The sequence below is a fragment of the Fringilla coelebs genome (genome assembly GCF_963513975.1).
Source record: "Fringilla coelebs genome assembly, chromosome: 5".
Taxonomy (NCBI): Eukaryota; Metazoa; Chordata; class Aves; order Passeriformes; family Fringillidae; genus Fringilla; species Fringilla coelebs.
Window position 1 is genome coordinate 20,700,567 of NC_140033.1, and position 18,850 is coordinate 20,719,416.

Below are 18,850 nucleotides of genomic sequence, written 5' to 3' on the forward strand. Positions count from 1 at the left end.
AGCTAGTGACTTTCAGAAATGGGGCAGTTAAATAAAATATATTGTTTTCCTTCTATGTCACAAGTTACAAGACAGGTATATCCATTTGCTTTATTTAGAATTTTTTATTTTCTTAAGAGAAAAATTGCTAGGAACTTTGCTCTGAAGTTTTCCTATTGTCATGGATTTACATGTATGCAGAAATTATTTCAAGAGCTTAAAGATTGTCATTAAGAGTAAGTTTTCTAAAACTTGGATGAGTTATGCAACATTTATAACCCACCAGATTATTGCCCTTCTGGTGAGATCAGTAACTTAAGTTTTGATTGTTTAAGATACTTGTTCCTCTCTCATAGGTGATATCATCACCCATGTATGAATTCATTACCTCAGCTATCTTACATTAATCTTTATTTACTTACTGCATGATCTTGAATTTTTAATGAAGATGCATTTTAATTTATTGTTGTAAAGGCCTAATTTATCTTGATTAAGTTCCCTGAAATGTCTTGATTCCCAATTCATGCCCATGGAATTGACAATACCGCCTGCTTCACCTTCTTCCCCCTCAGACTAGTAGCCCCAGTCACATCCCTATCCACTTAATCCATGTTTCACCTTCCTACTGTTATGTTCCTTATCTTTCCCTGCAATAGCTGAGTTAAACCATTCTGAGCAGGATACACATTTATTCCTGCAGCATAAGAAATCCAGGATGAAAAGGGGAAATGATGTGCAGGTATGGAAACAATACCTCCAGCAACAGTCCAGTTCATCTCTCTTGCTCAGGAGCTGCAAGAGTGCCTGTAGCACTCTCCCACATTTACAGGCTTTATGGGATCATTCTTTTAGCTTGCTTTAGTGTTCCCAAAAGAGGTTTCCAGTGGATTGATCCAGGAACAGTTGACATTTCCTGGGCTAGTGCCATTGCTCTCCTAGATCTTCTCAAGCCCGATGATAGCATTAGCACTTATGTCTACACACTTTCTTCAATGGTTGGAGAAAGTAATGACATCCTGCTGATGTCAGGTTTGCAGTTTTCAACAGCTGGATTGGGACACCTGCTGGAAAACACCATGGCACATTTCCCTGGATTTTTGTTGTTTTGGAGATCGGGAAGAGATGGTCAGGATGTGGTGAGCCCAGTTCTCATCTCAGTTCTTGACACTGTCAGACCATGGGTCTGCCAGCTGAAGGTTTGAGAACTGAGCATCTTCTCACTCTTTTTGATAATGATGCAGCTTAAGCACTTTTCCAGAGGAAAAACTGTAGGATGAGAAATTGAAGTAAAAATTAAGGAAGCATTAAAACATTTATTTTAGGAGGTACAAATTTTTATGTTCCTTCAAGTCACCAATGTGTGTAGAAACATGCCTTGTAGAGCTGAGAGTCAAGCTATAAATAAACAATTATTACTTGGCACACAAGTCTGAAGAAAAATTATAATCATGTCTTCCAATCAAGTAATATTATATCTGTAGGAGCTGACGATATTTACGGTTTAGACAATATGCATCATTTTGTTGCTATCATAAACACCTATTTAGAGCAGAGCAGTATAATTTAAGTGGATGAGTTCTTGCCATCCTTATAAATTAGTTTAGATGTCTGAGAATTTCACAAAGAGAAAATGAAAAGAGAAGTAAAGAAGAAAGAGTTATTTTTGCTGTGATTTTTAGTTATGCAAAGCGCAGAGACTCCTCTTGTCTATTGCCTTCCTGGTTTGACTGATTTAAATATTGTAATTCTAATGGTCCTTACCCCTATGTATGTATAGAAACACATTCAGTCTCAATAAATTAGTTTTTTCCTTTATAATTTATGTGATAAATTAATTTATGGTAGCATATCTGGGAAGAGTGAAGGTAAAAATCTCATGCCATGGAAGAAATTTATGCAAAAATGTTTTATATGTATTTAAACCACAGTATAACATAGGGAAGAATAAAACCTTTTGTTTCCCTTTTAAAATCTGTATCAATTAGTACAATACACTTTCTTAAGTGTTTGCAACATTTAGTTTTATGATTTAGAATGTATTACAGAAAATATTTCAGCTCTGTTTTTCACCAGCTCCCCACCCCTCAGCATACACATATATCCAATTATGTGATGGGAATTATATTTATCTTGGCAATAAGGTGGATCTCCTTTTAACTCCTCCTGTCCTGACCATCCTGTTAGAGAACATGGAAGCTCTGGGAGTGCATCCAGGTTACTGGCTGCTCTGTGCCTGCAGCACTTCTGTAAATTCTGTCCTCCTCTTGTCCCAGAGTCCTTAACAAGGCAGGAGCAATTAAAGTGGAGAGCGTGAGCTCTACCCATCATTTGCTGTTGGAAGGTAGCTCCCAAATGAAATAAGTCAGTAAATTTGTAAACTAATTAAGCTTCATGTTTTCCATCCTTCATGTCCTCTTTTATGTCTGGGCAATGCACTGCAACTAATTGTGTAATTTTCAGCATGTTCAAGGAAAGATTTTTCCTGTTTATTTATTTGCAGTGCAGTTGCATTATTCATTAATTATTTGTCATTCATTAGAGAGCATGTCTTAAAAAGTGTCTGTAAAGCTACTTGTACAAATCACAAAAATGATCTCTGCCTTCCTCTTCAAATGGTTTTTAGCTTTTCAAGAAGTAGTGGTTTTATGTTTTTTTAACTAATCCCTGAGGAGAAATAACAGCACACCCTGATTTTTCAAGGCTATCTATCGCTTCCAGCGCTCAGGGGTGTTTAAAGCACAAACCACTACAGCTTGTCAGATTACAGATTTGTTCATATGTTATTACTGTAGTGCAAGATGGAGGTACTGGAGTGCAGCAGACAAGTAGAAGAAAGGCTTCTGAGTCTGCTCCTTGGCTCTTTTCCCTCATCATATGGTCTTGCATACTTTGTCTAAAGAAAGATCTTGTGTCCACTATATTTTCAGGCACTAACAGTGTACTTTTATAAATTTGGATTCAGCAAAATTGATACCTTGAGCTGATAAAATCCTGTGTTTAGATATACAAAAAGAAACAATAAAAAAGATGATAGGGTTTTTTTTAATTATGCATAAAATTTTGTCTCTTTTCTTTATAATCTTAAATAATATGGTTTGATTATTTGCAAATTGAATGAGTTGATAAGCTGGTAGATAACCTAGATGTCTGTTTAGTTCACTGAGGCAAAAGGAATTTCGCAGTAGATTTCAGCAGAGCAAATTTCACACCAAGATTTGCCAGTCACTTTTCCCTAGAAACTGAAGATTTGAGCCTTTGAAATCAGCATCTGAATTTCTATATAGGACATGGGATTTCATGTTGATTCTTTATTTAAAACATAATTTTTCTGATCTTTCTATTTAACAATTCCACTAACTAATATCAACTCTTAACATTAAACTTCTCTTGTACTTGGACTTAGATGATGAATTTGGGCAATCCTGCAGAATAAAAATTATATGATGTATTGATTTGCTCTGTGCTCCCTCTAAAGGATAAATGTCCCTGTAGGAAAGAGCAAAGAGTACATGGCTCTCAATGTGAAGCGTTATTCAATAGTAAATACAGGAAAATGTCATAGAATAAGCAGTTTTCACTATGGAGACAGATGGTCACATCACTTGGCAAGCATTCAGCTTTTTTCCCTGAGATGTTTAAATAATGTTTATCAAACAATCGACAGGGATAAAAATCAAGGTAGCTTTAAATTTATCTAAAACAGAGTGGCAGGCTGCTCTAGAACTGTCCTATAAATGACAATACACAACTCCTGAATGAAAATCAATAAGGTGGAAAGAGAATTTTTCTACTGGGTTGTAGAAATACATATATCTAGATATATTTTTCTTGTAATGAAATGCTCTACCCTCTTTCCTAGCCCAGAAATCAACATACTGCTTACATACCTGGCAGAGTGTACAATGATTAGAGGCAAAACCAGATGGCCATGTTTTTCCTTGTCTTGTTTATTTAGATGATGGATAGACGAATCCCTGCTTTACCTGTCAATCCAGCTGTAATTATTTACATTCCAGAGTGAATTTTTGCATGCCAGTGCTCATGCAGGTACACACCTGTGCACACACCAACAGGAGTAAACTCTTTCTCTTTCTTCCACAGGCTTAGAAAGAATTGCCAGAGATTCAGCCTATGAACAAGAAGGAAAAGTGCAGTTTGTCATTGATGCAGTGTATTCCATGGCTTATGCCCTGCACAACATGCATAAAGATCTCTGTCCTGGATATATTGGGCTGTGCCCAAGGATGAGCACAACTGATGGTAAAGAACTGCTTAGCTATATCCGGGCAGTAAATTTTAATGGTAAGTTACACGGACTCTTTTTTTTCCCCTCTCTTCTTTAAATGTTCTATAAGTGACAAGTGGGGTTTTATTCTTTATATAGGATACTTTAAGGCACAGTGGAAAACAGGATTAGAAGCAGTTCTCATTTAATCAGAACTGTGAGTTTTTCCACCTGCTCTGAAACCTCCAGTGTATTTTTCATCTTAACATTTTTCATCCTAACATTAAGCTGCTCCCAAAAGAGGCAGATGTTAAAAATATGAATCTGTCGATCAAAATATTCCAGTGAAAAGCTGCTATTATGGAAACAAATTGAGGACTCGTACAATCTTAGTGACAGAGTAAGAATAATTTGACAGTGGTTGCTTATATGTTTGCAAGAGAAAGAATTTCAAAAATACCCTTTTAAAAATCTCCTTCTAAAATTAATTAATTGTTTCCTACATACACAAATAATGAAATTACTTTTGATTTACATATTTAAATTTCAATTAAAACACCCACTGGTAGTTCCAACTTCTTTTCCATTTTATTGTTCTTGACTCAGTAATGTAATGACACCGCTTTAACACGACTACAATATGTATTTTTAAACAACACTACATAATATTCTGTGTAGATGGGATCTGCCTGCTGGGGAAATGTAGTTACAGGTGCTTATGCTGTTAAGAGGTAGAGGCCAATAACAAACTGGATTAATTGACGAATGTAGATTTGAAATTATGTAGCACATACTTGTTGGTGAATTAACGTTGCCAAAACCCTAAATTGTTTCATGAGAAGTCATAATTATTATAGAAAATATTTGCCATTACTTTACAAAGAAATGGAATTATGTACTTTTCTCTGTTTGGGTTGGGATTTTTTTTCCTTGCTTGGTGGTAATTCATGTACTACACATGCCTTCTGACTACGCAGAGAGAAGCACTCTGTCACAATTTATTCCAATGACCTCAGCTGCAAACAGTTTTGAAAAAAGCACAAGGTCATTTTGAATTTAACTTCTGAGTGGAAGCTTTTTTTGCTTTAGGTAATACACCAGACCAATTGGTTGATACAAATGTTGGTTACAGTTCGCAGTTTTTTCTTTTTATGCAATTTTTATGAAAAGGGAATCCCTGCCTCCAGGAATATAAAGTTAAAAGTCTAAATGATTCTTTAGTGATTTTAAAGAACACCTGGAACACAGAATGTTGCTGGAAAAGGGGAAATATTGTGATGATGAAAAAGGTAGGCAGCATATTGTAAGGTTTGCAGTGATAATTACCTACATTTCCAGTAGACGTTTTTCTGGGTCTGTGTTATTAAAGCATAAAGTGATCTATTTTCATTTGGTGAGCATGAAAGTTTAGCATAATAAGATAAGCTGTACATTTTTATATGAAAGCCTCCCCTCCCTAGATAATTATATTTCATCAATACCTGTAAAAATTTCTGTTGCTGACTCTAAGTACAGCAATAAACAGAGATGAAAGCAATAAACAGAGATGAAAGCATTCTGGACACTAAGGAAAATGTATTTGATTTTGAAACAGTGATGTACTGAAAGAGAGGGGAAAAAAAGAAGGAAGAAAAAGAAACATTTTTTTGGGGTTAACTTCCTGTCCCATGGGATATGTTTAATATTCCCCGTACTGGGCTAGTCCACATTACGTACCCGTGGACCAATTGTTTGGGTGTGTTATATGCCCAAACATTTTATTTCCTTAGTCTTGCATTCAGAGGCATAAGAAGAAGATGGCCTTAAACACTTTGCCAATTCCTGTTATTCAGGGCAGCACTACTGCTGTGTGTGACAGAGGTGAATATTTTACATGGGTTACAAAACTTTCTGTGCTGGGAGTAAACAGTAATGTTGTGTGATGTGCATCCTAGCCTCAAGCAGAAATAATGCCTTATATTAAAAATTAACTGATAAATGAAAGGAAAACCCTAGATTTCTTAGCCATTCCAGATACCATTTTTCTGCCCTAGCAGTCACAGAAGGACAACCCATCTGAAGCTGTCAAAGACCTCCACCTACTCAAACTCTCTGCCTAGTTCAGCATAATCAGCTTCTTTAGGACCATGCCCATCCAGGTTTTAAATAGCTGCAGAGGGGGAAAATCCTCCAGAATTCTCTCGAGTAGTCAATTACAATATATAATCATATTCACAGTAAAAGAAATTATATCAAGAAGTAAGTGGCATTTTTAAGACAGGCAGTTTTTTCCTTTTCTTCAATATTAATTTCTCCAGATGATCCTACCCTTATGCATATTAAACCAACTTCTCACCTCAATTCAGTATATCCCTCTTCACTCATGTAGCAGTGAGTAGGTCCGAGTCCAGTTAACATGCTGAAGCATTCAACGTAGTGGTTTCCACCTCACCAAGTGTGATCTGTGTTCTGGAGGATCTCTGTCTGTCTTATGGAGGGTATTTGCAAGGGTGAGAAAATACACACACATTTTTCTGTCTATTGGAGTAACTGGTTTGCTTTCGATTGCAAGAAATCCCTTTGAAGAGCATTCATTTTTGTTTACTTAGTTTATTTATTTTACAAATTATGAAGATTTGCTTCTCTGAAGGATTCATGTGTGTATTATTCCCTGACACCTTCATGACTGAAGGGTGATCATAACCACCAGTGCACATTGAGCTGATGTGGCTGATAAGACATTTGTTTCTGCTGAAAGAAAGATATTCTTTCACTTTTATGCTAAATGCAGAAAATTGTTCATAATGGTTTAAGTTGGAGAGAACTTGATTGGTAATAGAAATAAAGAAATTTATTTGTACACAAAATGTGAGTTACTGCTGAGTGTAGATTCCTGTTTTACTATTGCCTGTGTTTTTCACAGGAGAGAATGGTCTCTAGACTCAATTAATTTTCATTTATAATGGGCATTTTAAAATTAATTTAATTTAGTAGGAAAAGAAACTTCTAACATGCAACCAGTATAGCTTATTACTGTGTATATCTAAAGTGCTTTCAAAAGAAAACAGGAAAGCAGTGTTCTGAGAGGTGGCATACTTAGTACCTTGGGTTCTTGATGGTTACTTTTAGTAGACCAAAACCAGCCCATCTGTTTCTTTGTTCAATGAAAATAATATTCAATCAACTTTTGAAAGTTTCATGGTTCTATTTATCTTTCTTTTTCCAGGCAAAAAATGAATATTATAATTTAAGATGTTCTTATTTTAATAAGTTGCCACATTTAAAAGATTTTTCCTATCGCTCTTTGTATCCAAATGAGATATTTATGCAAAACTGGTATTTTGTATTTAAAGTTTTGTAAAGAGAAAGGTTTTTCTGTTAATTAGATTTATAAATGGTGATATGCACAATGGTGTAATTGTAGCATGATTCAATATGTTCTCCCATCACCTTACTCTAGTGTTCTCACTCTATTTAACTTCATTATTCTGTCTACAAAACAAGCAGGTGTTTTACAAGAGTTTTTACCCTGGCAGGTGCTGAGTGCTTCAGAAGAAGTGTTCTGTTGAATTCAACATAAGTGCTCATCAGTTAACAGGAACAGGACTTGAGCATGCATTTGCAGTGGATGGAAGTGTTTCAAAGGTGGTTTTGTTTTGATTTTAAGAAAAAGATTTATCTTTGTACTTCCTTCCAGGTAAAGAATTACAGCATTGATACAGTGCTATTTCTTGGATGGGAAAAAAACCCTCTTTCTTCCAGCCTCCTCTCTTGTGTGTGTTTCTCTCTCTTCCCAAGGTCTCTCTTTTTAGGCAGTGTAGGGTAGCTGCTTTTTGCCTACCTTTAGTCATATATTTCTATTTATTTTCACATTTACACAATTTAGAACTTTTAGGGATATATGTAACTCTATAACAAAATGTATTTACAGATATAACAATATGACTATTAAACTTATAAAGGTAAGGGCAGCATTTGACCTCTACTTACATACTTGAAAAGAGACATCTTATTTGCTTTGGTGGGCTGTTTTTCCTGGGGAGTAATAGGGATACTTGGTCATTGACTTTTTTTATGCAAGCAGGGATAATAGAGAATGGAGGAGAGAATAGGTGTGACTATAGAGTGACTCCCCTCTGCCATCAGTGCTTAGGTAAATGTTGTCTGCTCCTTCAGGAGGTCACTGCAACATCACTTCCCTGTCCTGGTGAGGAAATGACTTGAAATATATTTTGAGTGTGCAGCCTTTTCTTGGATCTTCTCTGGACAAAGTACAGCAACTATGTTGCTTTCTCAGATTTTGTGAGAAATCTACAAAAACACTGGAACAGGCTGCTTAAAAAAAGTTGTGGATTCTCCATCCTTGGAGGTGCTCAAAACCTGCCTGGACACAGGCAGCCTCCTCTAGCTGAGCCTGCTCTAAGAGGAGGGGTTGAAGTAAGTGATTTCCATAGTTCCCTGCCCATCTCAGTCTTGCCATGATTCTGTAATATGTATCAGGACTTGAAAGAAAGAAAAATATTACCACCTAACCTCACTTTACAATGTTTTACTTTATTCTCCCGGAACTAATTTCATAGTCTGAGTGGACGAGAAAGCCTTGCTGTTATTTGTTTTTTAGATATGTTAATTTAATGCCTTTGAGGAAAGATTAATTTTGGCTGAACACACAGAGACACACTGCAGTATTAACCCCATTTAAAAAGGGAATATCAAAAAAATTCATTCTGAAAGGGCAGAATAATACTAGAGAATGGGAATAAAAGAACAGAAGCTAGCCAGCTAATTCAAAATAAGGTGTTGACTAAAATAAAAATTAATGATCCTTCTACATTGTAATATTTTTTTTCCTGAGAAGATAGCGTCTATACAGAACATTTAAAGAAACCCCAGAAGAATGAGATTTTTCATAAAGAATTTTGAACCCTCTAGAGAATCATTATTGTGGAATCAGCCGTTTACAAAATTAATCTTCTGCTATCTTTTGAAGTTGCTAAGACATCAATCTATGCAAAACTCTCTTGACTTAATATTCAGCTCAGACTGTTTTAAATGTTTTCTTCAAGAAAGCTGACACCTCTCTATTCTTTGACTGAGTACAAAATTTGCATTCTCAAATCATTATTTATCATTAAAACAGAAGCTTTAAAATGGTGCACTTTCAGGCTGATAAGTTTTGACATTTTTTGAGGCATTAAGCACAATAGAACTAAACGTCCCCCTTAAAATGTATTGGTGCTATGCTCCTCACTCAGGTTTTTAAAATTCCTCCTCTCAAGTCTACAACTACCCTTAGAGAAAAAAAACTTTTAAAAATAGCTTAAATTGGGCATGTCTTGTATATTTTTATAAATTATGAGTTCTTATAGGCAGCTCATAATTTAGAACTTTTTACTGTCTGAAACACTTAGGATCATAGGATGCCACTTGTACCGTATTCTGATAGGGTCAAAAAACTATCTAAGTATAATGTGAGATAACAGCAGATGAGTAGATCAGATATGGATAAATAAAATTAACAATGAGTTGGGAAGGGCAGAACGCTGCTGGCCTTGTAGGACTCACTGTGGTAGCAAATCTCGTTTCACTAATCTGTCCTGTGTTAAAAAAAATAGATACAGCTTTCAGCTGCAGAAGTGGGAGTGGCAGGGGGAATGTCCACTGGAGTTTTATTAAGATCTGTTATGTTTTTTCTGTCATACCTACATCACATGCCCTAATTCTATGTGATTTTTTTAGAAATCTTGGTGGTACAGAGAAATGTTTGAAAACACGGTTAAATCTTAAACAAACATACATCTGAATTCATAAAATTCAATTCAAAATTCTTTTTATGTACTTTTGTCATAGTTTCACAGGTGTCTGACTTGGTTTGCATTGAAACTAGGGCTTATAAAACACCACTTATAACAAAGAATCCTGATGTCCAATTTCCTGAGCCTTTATATTAAATAAATTAAAGAGTTGTTACCAGTGTTAACTTATTGTTGGGAATTAACAGGGAATGATTTCAAATAAATTCTGCTTTGGCATGCTAATTATTTTAATGGAATTAATCCAGGTGGTTGTACAAGAAACTAAAATTGCAGAGTGATCTGAATTACTCTTAATGGATTTAAGTAATGTAAGGCCATAATGTAAGCAGGCTCAGCAAGCAGAGCTTGCTGTGATTCTGAGGTGCACCACGAATCCATGTGATTAAAATCAGTGATTAAGAAAATTATTGGTGTGAAATTAGGAGGTAGAACCTAAAAGCAAGCTCAATTTATAGCTGTGCTTTTGCTTATGTACGGATCTTAAGTACTGATTAATTGAGCAATATATATGCTCCACATACAAAATTCATGATGGAGAACTTGACTGAGGTCAAGTCTGTTTTGAGAAACAAGACCTAATTCATAAGGTATTTTAATAATTAATATGTTAGGGAAGGTGATAAAGGATTTACTCTCATTACTCAATGAAAATTGATTTGCATCTCCTTATAGGTACAGATATCCAGATATATCCTTTCTACTATGATCAAGTGAAAAACTCAAGCTGTAGCAAAGAGGCTGAAAAAATTAACCCTTGTCATTCCAAGCAAAAAAGTATCTGAGTGCAAAGAAATTGTGGGGTATTTTACTGTTTAGTCTGTGTCAGAAACAACACAGTTTCAGTTCTGTAGCACATTTAAGCCCTTCTGATATCCTTACCTTTATTAACAGGAAGAAGGCCTGACACATGTTTTGAGGAAAACAATACCTTAGAAAGCTTCCTAACTTGAATGTTTAAATTTAAAATTTCTTCTTAAATCTATCAAATCAGATGAAAATTGTTTGTACAAACTTCTAATTTTCCCTACTTGTTGATTTATGGCCTGTTTGGTAATGCAACTGTTCTGCAAGCCATCAGGACAGATGTGAGGGGAAATAGATTGGCTTTAATACCTCTGTAACTGAATAATATCAGCCTTTTTATTTTCTTACAACATTTACTTAAAAATGAAATAAGACACATTAGAGAGAATATAGAAGAAAAAAGGCAAAAACGTTTTGTTAATGGCATTTGATAATATAAAGAAGCTGCATTTATAAATCATTTATGTAAAAAGCAATCCATCTGTATCTAGTAATGGCCTATAAGTGACAAACTCAAAAAATAGAGTAATTATTTTGGAGGGTCACTGTCAGTGAAATTATCTTGATAAATCTTACATTGTAATATAAAGAGAAAAATAAAAAATTCTTTATATTAAAAGGAATGGCAGTGAAAACATTTAGGCTAAATACTGTAGCATAGGAATTAGTGAAGAGAGAATAAATTTCAAGTTAATACTGGCATCATCAGATGGCACTGTTTAGTTTTTTTGCTCTAGGGAGATGTACTCAGCAGTAATCAACCAAGTTCAAGTGCTTAATCAAAGGAGTACTTGATTCAAGAGCAAGTTAGATGGGTTAGACCCTGTTACCAGATGTGACCTTAAGCAAAACAGGGTCAATCTGAGGAGACTCAGCAAAGTATTCAAGAGGAAAGAGACAGGATTCAGTTCATCCCATACAGACCAATTGGTTTCCCTGTTTCAGCAGCTGGTGAATTCCAGTGTGAGTGCCTTGTTCTGCAGATACCTGGGGAAGGCTGGTACCTCTCAAGGCTACCAGAGAGAGCCTATCTGTCTGCATTTAGGCACCATAGACGCTCATCTGCTCCTGTGTTTTCTGCAGTCAGCTGTGAGTCAGAGGTTTTCTCAATGGCTGGTTAAAGCACATCTAATAGTATGAAATATTAAGTATGTGGAAGACAGTGTATCTTAGAAGCAAAACCCAGCAAAGGAAGTATTTCTTATTATTTCTAAGTATTAAGGTATCCAATAATTTTGGCAGCCTAGCATGTTATGTTTTATGTTGAAGAGATTGGGCCCAAAATGTTATGTCTGTTCCTGCAGTACTCTTTTGTATTTGCAATTCTAGGTATATGCTAACTACATATCTCCTTGTAACATTTTCCCACATGTTTTAACTTAAAGTGAAAAAGGATTCAGAGTTGCTCAAGACATTTGTAACTGGAATTTACTAATATAACAAACAATTAAGAAGTAGAAAATTTTTCTAGTCAGATCAAATGAATCAAGAAAAAATGTTAGAGGATTATTGCAATAATTTTATCTTTAATCTGTGATCTTGTTCTACAAGCACAACCACATTCAAATATCACAGCAGACCAAAATTGATTCTAGTTACTACTGTTCAGAAGTTTCCAATGCTTGGAAGAATTAAAGCCCAACGAGCCAACTTGAATGCTGTGAGATCATGAGTATTTAACTGAATTGAATTGACTCACCCTTTTTATTTTGCATTCTGCAATGGAGCAACATCATCAGTTTGCACAAATATTTCTTGAAAAGTAGATATTAAATTTTATCGTTCATCGTTTAGTTGAAAAAAGGAAAAAGTCTGTATTCTAATCAGAAAAATCTCAGAAATATTATGTTTACCAACACTAGGCTTACAAAGTTTCAACCATACTATATTCAATAGAAAATTTAGTGTTTATTTTATTTGGTCTGGAATACAACTGTTTGTCAACCATACTGGACACCAGCTATAGAAAAGTCATCACTTAATAAGCTCTAAAGGATTCTTAAAAAGATAAGAAAGCCCAAAATCTAAGTCAACTGGCAAGCAAACAGATAGAAAAAAATTGCATTTAAAATTACTTATTTTTATTGTGGGTATCATCTGGTCACTTAGATGTGGCTTTGAGTTTGGGTGTTGCACTTGCTGTATACTGAAGATAGTTCCTAAGAGCTTGGAAAGCATCCCAATAACATAGTGGTTACCTGAGCTGTCTGAGGAATTCAAAATATCTTGAGATTTTAGATGTGGTCTCTGCCACATATGTTTATTTGCAGGAGTAGAAGAACATCACAGTGTATTTGTTGTTCTGGTTTAGGGCAAATTTAGGGAGGGAACTTTCAAAGGGGTCCCTCTAGAAAGCAGATTCAAGCTGCCCCTCCCCCAGCCAGTTCAGGAGGTAAATCTCCTATAAGAGAAGTGGATTGTTTTTTTTTTATTATTTAACAAATAAAGTATTCACAAACATGAGAAATGAATAATATTAGACAATGGAATGTCTCGTTGTTCTGAAGAGATGGCAGACTCAGAGAGGGTCAGTTCTGTGGGCTGTAGCTCGGCTCACTCAGTCTCTTATCAGTCCCCCCTGCGCTGGAAATGCCGTGTCCCAGCCCCAGTGTGCCAGAGGTGTGAGCTCCTGGTGTTTTTCTGGGTTTTCAGTCCAGAGCAGGGACAATCAGTTCCAAGAAGAAAAGGCACAGTCTGGGAAACTCCTCTGCCTCAGCTAGCAAAAAAGATGAACTAACGAAAAGCAAAGGAGAGCCTCTCTGGCTGCCTGTGCTGAAGACAACACACACTCAGAGAGAGAGCTGAAGCTCTTATCTCTGTTTTTGAATACAGCTGCAAAATTATTCTACTGCTTTTCTGCTCCACCCTTTTGCTCTCCAATCTAATCTTAAAAGCCTGAAACTCAATATCTAGCATAAGCAAAACAGACAACTGGGGATACAAACATCATAAAATCACCCTAAGACACACAGCAAGAGATAGTCCTTGACATTCACTAAATGAATATTTCCCTGGGAGCTGTATGTTTTTCAGTGGAAAGACAAGGGAGTTTGTGCTTACTTGTGGCAGGCAGGGGAAAGAATTTGTACAGCCTTGGTGGAAAGGAAGTAGCTCTATATTACCCATGCTCTGTACTCTTCTGCCTGCTCAGAATTTCTTTTCTCTCAAGGTTTGCCATACATTTACTCATCAAACTCTTTAAGATGAGAAAAATTCCAAAATCTTATGTATCTTATGGAGATCTAAGTAATAGATTTCTTTCTTTTGTCTGTAAGGCCAAGGAAACAGATACAATCCCAGAAGATACATTATTGCTCACCCTGAACTCTAGCTGGATCAATGTTTGGCTTTCCTGTGTAATTCTGCAGCTACCCGAGGACTACCCTGGACTTGCTCCAATATAGCTTGATCCTGATTTGAGAGACAAAAATGAATTGGCAGTGCTCCTGTGTCACACATAATCACATTTTATAAATATGTCCCTAGGTAGCATCAAGTCACAACTCATAATATGGCCAGTTATGGTGGCTGTGTCCCACTTCTTGGGAATGATTATTATTCATTATAAGGGAAGGCAAAAATGATATATGGAACCTCAAGTCATCATCTGCATGCAGGATATGCAGCTACAGGGCAGTTAGACTCCTCAAAACATGCCAGACTGTACAAACTTGAAAGGCTTATTTAGTGCAGTCTCTGGTGTGGCTCTCCAAGTCCTGCCCAGAGATCTGAAGAGAAAGCCTCAGGATATTAGAGACCACTGCTTATCATGTTAGAGAAAAACAACTAAGGGTGCTTGAAAATAATCCTTATATTGACATACAGCCACTGTGGGAAGGTTTCTGCCAAGCCAGCTGGCTTTTAAAGGCTCCAGCTTTTGATAGTTGCAAATTGTTGTATTGATCCTCCTTTATACATGGACTAATTGCAGCTCTAACACTGATAATTTTTTCTGTTTGTCACTCTCACCATTTTTTACCAGCAAGAGGTATTGTTTATGCACAATGTGCTTAGGCAAGGTTTCTTTCTTCCCCGGGCATAAAATGCACATGGTTTTAATAAGTTTCTTGTTTTATTGAGTGAGTTCTTCTAAACCTTGTATAGTGAAACAGAAAATTCTGAGGAATGTGTAAAATAAAGAGAGTAATGTTCAAGCAGATGTTCCTAAACCCAAGTTGTTAATTCAAGTTCCTAATGCATACATCAATTTGCACAGCAAATATGAAGGGATAAAATGTGGTTTAGATATAGGGCTTTAGTGAATTATTGCATGGTGCATAGACACAACTGGCTGATGTGTTTGGGCAGGGCTCCCTTTGCCAAGGTGACAGCAGAGCTGAGCTGCCTCCCTCAGCATCCATGATATCTGTGGGTTTGTAGCTGCATTTCTCTTGATTTCTCTCCAGAGAGGAAAGCTCAGTTCAGAGAAATAGGCAAAAAATAAGTGTGCCTCTCCCTCTTGCATCCTAGCTGCAATGGGGGTGAAGAAGAAGCTGTGTGCCTCACTGGTTGGGCTAAGGAGCCTCTGGAAGGGGGAGTGTAAATGCTGCTACTTCAGTAACTTGGAAATGCAAATTGGTGACACTTGGACAGTTCTTCGATAATAGAAATTCAAATCAGATCTTGGTCACTAAAACTGTCTGGAGCCTGGCCCTTCCTATTGTTTTTTGTCTTGTAAAAATGTAATCCTGTTTTATATAGATGACTTTCCGACTGTGAAGTCCTTGGAGTCTGTGATAACAGAGACCTTGTAAATGTTGATGTATAGTGGCTAAATGGGAGGTGATCAAAAAAGGGAATAATTTTCATGGGGTTCAGTGCCTTCCAAGATTGCACACAGATCTTTTATTAAGGATCATATATGAAAAATTAATTCAGATGCGTCTACCTTTATTTTCTTGGTTTTGTATGTCCTTCTGCCACTTTGAAAGTTGTAAAGATGGCTATAAATTCTGCTAGATTTTCTTCCTGGCTACTGACACAATTGCTTCTTTGTCCTCCCTCAGAGATCCCTCTGTCAGAGTCAATAACAACCAGATCAATGAAAAAAAATTCTGAAAATGTAAATCTCTTGTCTTCATGGTCCCGACTTGATAATGGTTTCTAATGGAGTATTAAATAGGTATGAGCACACATCTTGGTATGAATTGCGGGACAGATATGTAACAAAAGGGTTTCTGAGTAGGGAAATGTTGAAGGATGATGAAACGTGACAATAATAGAAGTCTGGGGAAAAAGCACTGAGGGTGAGAACAAATGAACATGATTCCTATAGAACAGGGTCAAAAGCATGTGCCTGAACCATATGATTTGTTGCTAGGAAATAGAAAGTAATAAGGTTAGGCACAGAAAAACAGAAGGGCTTATAACTTCAGTAGATTGATACACTACAAATATTGACCAGTACATAGATTAGAGACAAGGACTATTTATATGGTATTGCTTTTTTGTTTTTCTCTATGAGAAATAACAGAAACAGTACAGACATGTACATGATGATGTAGGTGATAAAAGGTGAGGTTTTTCTTAGTGTTGTGAAAGATCATAGCAAAACTACGATGATGTGTTGGGTTTGCCTTATTTTGTGTGTGTCATGCAACTAGATAACGTGGAAGAGAGGACAAGTATAGAAATGGAATAATACAGGAGCATAGAGGCTTTAGCTATTCAAATAGTCAAACAGTGTAGGAATAGATTTCAATTTGTTTCACATTAGATGTGGTGAGTGCAGCTGTCTACACATGAACTAGTTTATTATGGAGCTTTTAGAGTGAATGGCAAGAAAGTCATTTAGTGGGGCATGGTTTGCCTCATCATTTAATTCTATAAAATATGCCAGATGAATTGCTCTGTGTAGATGCCTCCAATGACAACAGAGAAAATCTATAGAACTCTGTGAGTTGTCTATTTCCAAAAACAGGTTAGAGGACTGCAATATTATTCATTTTTTTGGAGAAAAAATGAGCTGAAGGATAGAAGCTAGGAATAAGGTGATGAGTTTTTATTGTAAATCACCTGAAATATGTCTACCAAATAAAAAAAGAAATGGCAGAAACTTAGAACATGTGGAAAAGTCATATCATAACACTACTTTGCAGAGAGATATTAATCTAATGATAAGCAAAAAATGCAGTAATAATAACAACTATAAATTATATATTAATAAAATTAGACTATTATTTGTGTCTGCTTTAAAAGCAATCAGAGGAAAAGCAATCCACATGGAATTCTTCCTTGCATTCACAGAGATTGCATAGAGCAATTAAGACATAACCAAATACTAAAATCTCCTCACAGACAAAACTGTTAATCTTACAGAAGATTGTTTAATGCATCCTGTGAAACAAGATTTTAAATTATACCAGTATGAAAACACCTTTAGAACTGAAAATAATCTGCCATTTGCAAAGCTTACAAAGGGAAAGGAAGATGGAAAAACAGCTTAGGAAAAGTAAAAATAAAATTGGTTATAAAAAGCCTACCAAAACTGGTAGGAAGAACTGGTGGATAAAAAGATGTAAATGCAGACCTTTGTGTGTCTGTAATACACTTAGAAAAGTAATTCTGACAGTAAGTGACAGGGGCTGACAAAGTTGGGGAACTGAACATTAAACAAACAAAAAAGAAGGAGCAAGCAACAGTACTTACAAAGCTATTTATTATATGGAACTTTAGCAAACTGGAGAAGTTACCTGGGGAAAAGCACTGAGTGTGGTAGAGGAGTTTTCTGTTTTGTTCTGGAGGCTCTGGGGAGCCCAAAGAGATAATGTTATTTTTCAGTTGTCATTTGTCAACAGTCTGCTAAGAAAGGGAGGAACTTTGATAATCATGACCAGAGAAATGAGATGAGGAAATGAATTGTATAATTAATTGTTCTGTAGCATTCACCTTTTCCATCTTTACAGCATCTATCCACACAGTGCAACATGACTAAGCATTTCCAAAAAAAGTGCAGCATAGTCTAAGAAATATATGTGAAATCATTTGATAATGAGTGAAAAATAAATAAGAATGAAGATGTGTACAGAAAGCTGAATGCTAGATTTAGAAGAGATGAAGTAAAATGTTTAATGACAGATTGTCTTTCATGGCTTTATATGATGGCCTATTCAGGGATCTGAGGAGATCTATATAAAATCTTTGCAAGATTTAGTGCTCTAGCATTCTAATCAGGAAGGTCTACACAATAAGACTGGATAAAAGTTTGCATAATATATTGCTATAAAATTATATTAGAGATAAAAATAATTTTGTGACATTACAAAGGTAGATTATAAATCCTTAATTTGCCTGAAGAAAGAGACTGAAGAGAAAGGCAGGACTCTACTGTCCTACTTCAGATTTATCTGAACTGTTACACATTTTCTCTTCTCTTTTTTCTAGGAACACCAGCACTGTACTCTTAGCAAAGTTCCTGTTATTAGCCTGTAAATGGCTCAGGATACACATGCAATCTTATTTTTACGGCCTCAGTCCCTAAAATTACCAAATTCTGCCATATGGTGTTTAATCTCATTCCATGTTACCAGTGTATCCCATCTGTATTCAGGCTATTATTGCATTTCTTTAGCACAAATATGTCCCAAAAGAACATCTTTTTGCCCCTTGAGGGCATAGTCACTGGTAAAACCACTAAAATTTTCCAAAATAGACTCTGAAGAACTGCACAGGGAAGCTACCAACACCAGGGCACTTTCAGCACAACCTGTTTGATCTCCTTTTTGATCCACTTTTCAGTCTGGCTTCTGATCCCCACTTTTTCAATTTTAATCAGTCATCTCCTATGGAATACATTTCTGAAATCCAGAGAGATTGTATCTGTCAGGCTTTCCTTGTAAATAAGTAAATAATGTCTGTCAAAAGAAGACACCAGGATTTTTGGCATGATCCATTTCTGAAAAATTTATGTAGCTTTTATCCTTATTTGCATTTCTGTCTGTTTCATCTACAGAGATTTCTATATGGGTAGAATAACTATTGATCATGAAAATATAGCCTGAATAAACACATCAATAAAGTATAAAAGGAGGAATTAAGAATCTGTTTG

General features: G+C 35.9%; 1 protein-coding gene across 1 annotated transcript in view; it reads left to right on the forward strand.

Annotated features, from left to right (window-relative positions):
- Nucleotides 1–18,850, forward strand: part of GRM8 (glutamate metabotropic receptor 8) — a gene marked incomplete at both ends in the record, with an annotated part of 304,418 nt that overhangs the window by 180,373 nt on the left and 105,195 nt on the right. Inside the window, one exon of the mRNA XM_084206051.1 lies at nucleotides 4,081–4,281. Coding sequence (XP_084062177.1) covers nucleotides 4,081–4,281 — 201 coding nt within the window. The remainder of the gene's footprint in view (nucleotides 1–4,080; nucleotides 4,282–18,850) is intronic.